This window comes from Astatotilapia calliptera, chromosome 7 (genome assembly GCF_964374335.1).
Source record: "Astatotilapia calliptera chromosome 7, fAstCal68.1, whole genome shotgun sequence".
Taxonomy (NCBI): Eukaryota; Metazoa; Chordata; class Actinopteri; order Cichliformes; family Cichlidae; genus Astatotilapia; species Astatotilapia calliptera.
In genome coordinates, this window is record NC_137428.1 from 30,108,587 (window position 1) to 30,117,444 (window position 8,858).

General features: G+C 41.1%; 1 protein-coding gene across 1 annotated transcript; it reads right to left on the reverse strand.

Moving 5' to 3' along the window:
* Window positions 1–209: 209 nt before the first annotated feature.
* Window positions 210–8,374, reverse strand: dusp4 (dual specificity phosphatase 4). The gene is made up of 4 exons (XM_026174180.2): window positions 7,622–8,374; window positions 6,225–6,352; window positions 4,280–4,499; window positions 210–858 (listed from the first exon to the last, which is right to left on the reverse strand). Exons 1-4 carry the CDS (start codon window positions 7,989–7,991, stop codon window positions 470–472), a joined length of 1,107 nt encoding a protein of 368 aa, XP_026029965.1. The 5' UTR covers window positions 7,992–8,374; the 3' UTR covers window positions 210–469.
* Between the last annotated feature and the right edge of the window lie 484 nt (window positions 8,375–8,858).

Below are 8,858 nucleotides of genomic sequence, written 5' to 3' on the forward strand. Positions count from 1 at the left end.
GTCGTCTCCATAGCAACAGACCGTGTCTTCATACTGAGCTTATTCAGTTGGCAGTCATGAATGTGTGTGTGTGTGGGAGAGACGTAGAGAGAGGGGCAGAAAAAGAGAGAGAAAGACAGTTTTGCTGCTGTTCATGCCTCTCTGTGTCAGGGTTGTGTGTCAGTGTGCCTCTGTCGGCGTGATTGTTTTGTTTTTTTTCTTTTCCAAGGAAGAGTTTGTATCTTTAGTAAACATCAGTCCAACACTCCATCTGAACTCAAAAGCCAGTTCATTTTTGGTTGATTTAAATAAATGTCAATGACATGAAAGGAGCATTGGCTGGTTTTTAAACTGTAAAAAGTGTTTCAGTCTTTGAGTTCTGAATCAGGCACCATGACGCTTCTCACCTCCGTGCTCTAAAGCATACTACCAGCGGCAGCCCCAGTCTGTGCTCGCTTTGTATTGAGGGAAGGCTTGGATTGTCTGTCTATCAGCAGCCGGGGGAGGTCGTGATGGGGCTGTGGTGCAGGTAAGCAGGGTTCACAACAGAAACTGGGAAGTTGAAAATGAACGGCGAGGTGGGCGTGGCTGCCGTTGAGGTGGTGGTTGTCGTGGTCTTGGGTCCGAGCAGCGGGCTTGCCGTGGCGGCGGCTTCGGCGGCGCACGAGGTGGCGAGGAGCTGCGACTCGAACTGCAGCAGTTGGCCCATGAAGCTGAAGTTGGGGGAGATGATGCTGCGGCGCCGCCGTACAAACTCGAACGCTTCGTCCAAACGTACCCGCTTTCGCTTCATCAGGTAGGCCAGGCAGATGGTGGCAGAGCGGGAGATGCCTGCTTGACAGTGCACCAGCACTCGCCCACTGGAGTCCCGTACTGAATCTGAGAAGACAGAGGAGAGCGGGTCGGCAAGGTCAGTAAAAAATAAAAGATTATTTTTTAAGTGAATACATAAAAGACTGAAATCTCTTGACAACTGTGAGAGGGATTGCCATGGAATCTGTGAAGATGTCCATAGTTTTCATAGAATGACTGTTATGGACCCAGTTAAATGTCTCAACAAGTACTGAATGAATTGGAAACATCCAGCAAACAGTTCAATGTTGACTAATCACTGGCCGGTGGACTTTTATCAACATCTATTCATGGTTGAAAAATAGTTGCAAATGGCAAGGACAATTCCCTGGATATTCTTGTAAGCTTTCTACTAAGATAAAGTATGTGTTCAACAATTATTTTTTTTACTGTCTTGAGGCTTTCTGGTCCAACTTTATTTTCTAGTGAGCTAGCCATGGCCCTGGGTTTGTGATGCTGACAAAGAGGCAACGTTTATATTAGTCTGACACTTTAACTATGCTCAAATAAGACAGAAATTAGACAGAAACATAAGTGGCTTAAAAATTGTATTTTTTGTACAAAAAAAAAAAAATGCGGCTGTCTATTCAATATCATGTTCTAACCAGATTAGTCATTGTTTAAAAAAAATTTTAATTTCTTCATTGTCACAATATGATTAATATGTCTCACTTTGTAAAGAAATATTGCTTAGACCTCTATTCTACATGGAGATAATGTCAACATCTGTTCCTCTACAAATTCGTTTTCACAGTCTTACCATTGTCAGTTTTGACCGGGGATATGATGCCAGAGTTTCAGGCATGTTTGCTGGGTACGTTTATACAGGCCTAAATAATTAACAAGCATGTACCCTAAGATGAAGCATCAGTCTCTGAACCCTTTTTTAGTGTAAGCATGAGGTCATGTTTGATTTGTTTTTATTGAATTGGTATTTAGGAAAACTAACTAAATGTTAACAATGTTTTCAATATTTTGTAATCTGCACATGCTAGCATGCTATCACCAAGCTAGCTTAGTAGCACACTTTTTATTTTGTTTTGTTTTATTTTGTTTTGGGGGATTGCTATAAATTCAAATACCTAGATTGTTCTGTTTTTATTTTTCTCTGAGCACTAAGCTTGTGTAATTTGTTGTAGTTAATTTAAGTTTGAGCTTTCCATCTTTATATTTAGTTTACTGGCCCCAATTAGCATTCAAGAGTCAAATAACGTAGTTTTAAATAAGCTACATTTACATTTTATAACATATTAACATTATGCCATGTTTGATGTAACATAATACTTACATTGTCACTAATGTAACCATGATTTTCTATAGTAATTTTGTATTTATCTGGAAAAGTTAGTTACCAAGTTATGACCAAATACAGCACTGTCTTTATCTATAGCTAAACTTGCTTGTTTCTGTTGTAATGACACTTTTATAATTTTAAGTTGTAAGTGTTTGTGGAATCTGTAGCACTTTATTTAAGAGTGAGCTTTCCATCCTATTATTTAGGTGACTGGTTAGCAATGAGCTAATGTAAATCTAATTTTACATTAAAAATAAATGAAATGTCACTAGTTCCTTCTGAATAGAATTAGCACTTTCAACATAAAGTTTATCAGCAACAATTTGATATTTTAATAATTTTTTAAAGAAAAATTGCAAAAATCAAAAGGTCTCCAATTCTCAAATACACATTTTTTTCTCTCTCTCATTACTGTAAAAACAATATATTTTGGTTTTAAACAAGACAGAAGAGGAAATTATGACATGTTGTGCTTTTTTGTAAGCTGAATTATTATCAACTGATTAGAAAAAAATATTTTATTCATGATTTATAATGAAGAAAATGAAATAACTATCAGTCACCAATCATCACTTAGTACATACACTGTGAACAAAGTGTCACATGAATCTACATTTTGTTTACAGCCACCAAGTATTTTTAAACACAGCAGATGTACAGTGAGGCTTTGCCTGTTTTCATTTCCTGTCCTCCACACTTTAACGCCTTCTCCTCGCTGCACAGTCAAACCGATAACTAACCTCAAAGTGAGAAAGCAGCGAATCACATTTTACTGACACGCACAAGTGCAAAATTTGAGTCATCAGCCTTTCTTTCACACTTCCTCCCCCAACCTATTTCTGCTTCTACTTCTTGAAGTATGTTTAGATGCATGCCATTACTCCATTAAGGAGAATAACCAGATTTAGGTAACAATTTAAGCCAAGCATTTACAGTTTCTCCTCTCCCCTAAAGCCTCAGTTAGTGTGAATAGTGGGACATCGTGTTAATTCTTGTATAATGTGTATGGCTACCTCCAGGAAGTCAGATGCACAGTATGAGAAGAAAACAGAGTGAATTTATGTAATGTGTTGTCCTGAGTTCTCACTCCACAACCTCTTGGGCACATGAGCAGAATTACACAACATCAGATGTTTACTGGCCTTTCTTTAAATGCATAGATTGCCTGATTGCTAACAACCAGCTTCCTGATCTCTCACATCAAATATCTGTAATTTTTCTCCCTCAGTTATTCACACACAGACAGACTTCAGGTAACTCCACCACAGTGCCTGTTCACTCAGTAACACTGGATGAGTCAGACTCGACTCTGGTCCCACAGCATCTAACTATGACGCATACCAGCACCTACACAAACACACGCTCACAACACAGAAATCACACACACCGTGCCTTATGCACAGCATGGATATTCCAAGGAAAAGCAAAGCTTAGACTCGCCTAGAACACACACACACACACACACACACACACACACACACACACACACACAAAATAAGATTATGGCGCAGAGAAATTACTGATGGTAATATTTCATCATTCCAAATAATCTGTCTTATCTCTCAGTGCTTCTGCAGTGTCTGCTGAGATGTATACGATTAACCTGGAAATAACAATTGGTGACAGAGTCCCATGAATAAATGTCTGAATTGTCATCATCATCATCATCATCATCATCGCTGGAGCTTAAAAGCTTTTCCATGACAGGTCTCTGAACAAATAAAAGCTCCTTTATGGGAAAAAATTCTCAAACTCTAGACAAGAAGTGATGTTTTAGATAAAGAGGAAAGGAGAACTGCATCAGCATGAACAGTGAAAAGCCACCATTTTCCGGATACTCGAAACTACTGAATCCACAAAGAAAGAAGGAACATCGCAGTCCAACCCACGCTGCTCGATGGAGGAGGCATACTGGTTAAAAATGCCAGCTCAGTCTACTTAAAGTAGACATGTAATATGTTGACCTGCAACTATTCTGATGTTCTATTAGTCTTTTCCTATAGCTTTAGACACATTATCAGAAAAATAATAAGTGCATTAATCAATAATGAGAACAAATCTTTAACGTGTATCAGCAAACACTGCAAAAACTCAAAATATTCACCCAAAATAAACAAAACTCTTCTCATGCATACGACACACTTACACACTGACCTATGAACTCGATAGCCTCCAGGAACCAGGAGCTGATTTCTTCCTTGTGGTTGTCCTCCACAGGGATACATTTGTACTGGTAAGCCCCCTCGAAGTGGTTGGGACAGTCAGCTGACACGTTCAGCAAGGCAGAGATCCCTATACTATCCAAAACCTCCTTCTTCGAGGCGTGAAGGGCGCTGCCAAGGTAAAGGAAGGGGAGGATCTCAACCGGGCCACCCTGGGAAAAAAGGACAACGGCAAGTTGATCATTTATTATCCATCCATCCATGCGTTTTCTTCCGCTTATTCAATTCAGGGTCGCAGGAGGGTGCTGGAGCCTATCCCAGCTGTTCTAGGGCGAGAAGCGGGGTACACCCTGGATAGGGCCATCATTTATTATTATATTTTAATAATCAGCAGTAAAGGCAAAGATTTACTGTTATGAGGCAGCTTGTAGGAACATTTCCTGACCCGAGCAGCATGTGGAGCTACACTGAAGAATTGTCCTTAGGTGAAAGCCAGTGTGCATGGCAAGACAAAGAATTCATTGTCTCGGTAAGTCGCAGAGGCCAGATACCAGATGACTTCAGTATAAGCGTGACCGCCCTTAAATATTTTGTTAATCACATTAGCCATGCTTCTCAGCTTAATATCTGTGTGAATAATGCGAAACTCATTTGATATGGGCCATTTAGTTTGTCACTTTCTCTCTTCAGCTGATTTATATTTTCACATCTGGAGACAGAGTTTACTGTTGGAGCTGAGCGTCTCATCGACTGGCTTATAATTATGAGCACAAAACCACCGTATTCAGCGTGAATATCTGTGCATCTTTATTGTATCAGCATATGGAAAACCTTCTTTCAGAAGCTCTACTGGGGAAAAACATCCTCCGCGACAGCATTTTCACAGAATGTGATTCTGTAAGCACACGAAAAAATCGTTCAAGGAAAACAGGCAATTTCGCTGTGATTGACACTGCACTGGTGCAAGTTACATGCACGCATATCGCACATTTAATAACACGTATATTCCCAGTTTAGAGCCAGATTATGTCACTGCTCAGCCACATCTCAGAGGACATGTTAAAGTAAGAGCTGACGTGCCGTTTCCCCTTTTACTGGATCTGAAAGGTCAGCTGATCAGCAGTCTATACCGGCGCTTATTGACAAGAGCTGCGGCTGTTTGTGTCAGTGCTGCTGACGAACTCGGTAGTGACACAGCGTCAGGAAATGATCGATACTGCTAAGAGGTGTAATGTGAGGAGGGGGATGTTTGTGGTGGTGGCGAGCAGCCCGCTAAATCTATACTGCCGCTGCTGCTCGTGCAGGAAGTGGAAGCATTTCTTGAATTAAAAATGCATCTGATGGTTGAGCAGAGACAATCAGACGTTTTTCCTTATAAAACACACAGAGGCTGGCTTGTCTGTGCCGCTCCCCTCGTGGGTTCCAGGGGAATTAAACCCTGACCACATGTGACTGTGAGCATTGCGTAAACTCTGCAGACTCGAACAACAGCTTACTAACCAGCAAAACAAGGCCAACCAGGTCACAGGAAGTGCTACAGAGGTGAATCAATGCCCATCTATGACATCCAGGCCAGCGTGTTATTATGCACCAAAAGACTTATAAATTGAATATCTTCTTGTTATTTAAATGTGTTCATAATTATTATTTTCTCTTGTGTTGTTTTCTGGCAGTCAGAATGGCAGCTGACTTGCCCCTGAGCAAAGCAAATAACTGTCAGGGTGCTCTGTGTCAGTGTGATACATAAAAAAGGACGTTTTCTTTTGCATGTTTTTATAAACTGAATGCTGAAACACATTAACATGCACACTACTTGCAGCACAGAGAGGACTTCCATCAGTCTGACACTGGCGGATGTTAATCATGTTATTACAGGCAGATGTTATTTTAAAGGTGAGGTGCGTTTAACACTTTTTCTGTGTCGCGTTGCATTTTACCTGGTCATTGTGCGGCGTTCCACACGACGAGCAGGCAGAGTCGATGCTCGACTGGCTGGTGAGGGACGGTAAGGACTTGGCCTTTAAACAAAACTCTGGATACTCTGTGAAAAATTTGTCATATCCCCCTATAACACACAAAAACAACAAAATACATGTCACAATCACATATGCAGTGCTTTGCTGTAGGACATTAATAAGTGGTGCAAAATAGCACGCAAAACATGCAAGAATGAGTACCACGGGAAAATATTACAGAAATACCAGCTTCCTTTTTTAGGGGTGGGGGTGGGGGGTTGTTTACTTCTCAAAACACACCACAGATGCACATATGAGGACAAAAGAAGCCTGCATTCACATCGCAGCACAATCTACAACAGGATTTCTAGTCTGCATTCAGGTAGCTTGACGCAAAGTCTATTAAACCCCTGACGGGCTGTCCTGTGTCTGCTTGCTGTGGATTTGAAAACAGTTTCATAAGTTTTGTTTTTTTCATATATCTGTAGGCAGTATGTTGCTCTCTGCACCTCAAGGATCAAATCAGATCAACTGAAATGTGTCAGATTTACAATCTGCAAGCATACATTTATGTTATTCGAGGCATCAGCATCAAGAGGATGCACAAAAAAAGAAAGAGTGAAAAAAGGAATACGCCACAGCTTGCAACAGCCTCGAGATTTTTCAGCAGTCTATATATAGGGTGTGTAAATCAACTGCTGATTTTAATATTTCGCTGCTTCCTGTGGGTGATTTACCCGAAGCGGACTCTGTGTAAAAAGATTATGTGTGTGTCCTGTAAGTCCCTCCGGTTTGATGTGGCTTCTACGCATCAGCATTACCTCATTCACTCAGCTCACAGCCATTGGTCTGTGTGTGAATGTGTGTAGATGTGAATGAGTGAGTGAGAGTGTGTGTTGTTTAAAAAAAAACACACCAGTGCATTTGAAGGGAGAACACACTGAGCAGGATATTTCTAGTTTATTGAATAACAAATAGTTACACACATAAAATTTTTAAATATCCAATATCTCTAAGAACTGGTGAAAAATAAAATATCTGGTGGCCTAGAGAGGATTGTAGGTTAGCCACTGGAAAATAGCAATTCATTAAAATGTGGTCATTATTATTATTAATGGATGTCAGTACATATATTCCAATTCTTATCTTATTTTACTGTTTTTTAAAAATTAATTGTTAAAAAAATATAATTTATTGCTAAGCATAATGCCTACTGCTTACACATGTATCAGTTATTATAATTATACCCAGCCATTCACCAGTTACATTACATTTACTGCTCTAATTGAAATAATTAATGTCAGTCATTAAACTTTTTGATGTAACTGGCGCTGCTACACATCACAGGCTAGGATTAAAGAGTAAACGACATAATTTACCTTTGAGCAGATATATGCGCGTGTCGGAGGCGTCCCTGCACAGCGCGTGGAGCACCAGCGTCAAGGTGCTGTCCTCCTTCACCGTTTCCGAGTCCGGCGTCCTCTCGTCGTACAGCACTGCGGCGGAGTACATCCCGGAACGCAGGCGGACTCGGACCTCCTCGTCCCCGGCCAGGATCTGGTCCAGGCTCAGCACGGAGCCCCTCGCCCTGCGGCGGACGATGGTGTTGCAGCGGGCGTTGACGGCGCCCCGTATGTGCCCCGCGCTGAACGCGAGGAAAGAGCGGCAGTCCAGCAGCAGGCACTTGGCACTGTCCTCCTTCAGGAGCCGCTTCAGCACCGTGCAGTCCATCTCGTATAGCTCCTCCATTGGCACGTCGTTTCGGGCTGTTAGGCTGTGCTTCACGGTCGTTAAATCTCCTCTCTCGCTCTTTCTAAGCCCCCTCACGATCACCGGACCCCTCGGAACTCGGAGAAGGCGCACGGATCCTGCGGTGGATTCCCCTTGGCTTCTCCTCTATCTGCGCATCAACACCGTCATGATCATCATCATCATCGTTGTAACCGCACTACTTCTTAAGCTCAGTCCGGTCACTTCTGTCTCTTTCTCCTCTCTGCCTCTCCGAGTATTTTCTCCACAGGACTCTTTCTCTTTTTTCCTGTTTTTATGAATGGGTGCATCGCGTCACGGCGGAGGTGACGTCAACCAACCAGCAGCCTATCGCAACGCGTCCAGTTTCCCGTGCCCTTTCCTCCTCTACCGTTCATTCATAAAAAAAAACACACACACACACATCAATGAAACGAGAGGCCATGGGACCGAAGATTAAGCGCAGGAGAGCTTGGCTTCATACCATAACAAGCTCTTCTTCATAACTTAAGGATCATTTTTTAGATAAAAAATAAATAAATAGGAAATTAAAGATATTTTAAAAGTCGTGTCAAAGTAAGCAAAGCAGTGCAAATAAATGTAAGTGTTATAGAAGTAAATTTGAACTATAAATTTTTTTATATCTTACTGATATTTTACAGTTTAAACTTACAAATGATTTTTTTTTCATAATCAAATGAACCAAATAAGACTCATAATTTGTAAAGGATATCATTTGTCATCACAAATGTAGGCTACTATAACTGTATTATATTCAGTCTACAAGTTTAAGGTCATAAAATAAATTAATCTAAATTTCAGGTTTTCGCATGTGTTGGAATTCAACTGACTGCATATGTAGCTCAG

Excerpts from the sequence above, each read along its gene's own strand:
- dusp4 (XM_026174180.2), bottom strand. The coding sequence starts at position 7,991 with ATGGAGGAGCTATACGAGATGGACTGCACGGTGCTGAAGCGGCTCCTG. Across the intron at positions 6,353-7,621 it reads GCGCATATATCTGCTCAAAG|GGGGATATGACAAATTTTTC; the intron begins GTAAATTATGTC and ends TGTGTGTTATAG. Across the intron at positions 859-4,279 it reads GGAGGCTATCGAGTTCATAG|ATTCAGTACGGGACTCCAGT; the intron begins GTCAGTGTGTAA and ends CTGTCTTCTCAG.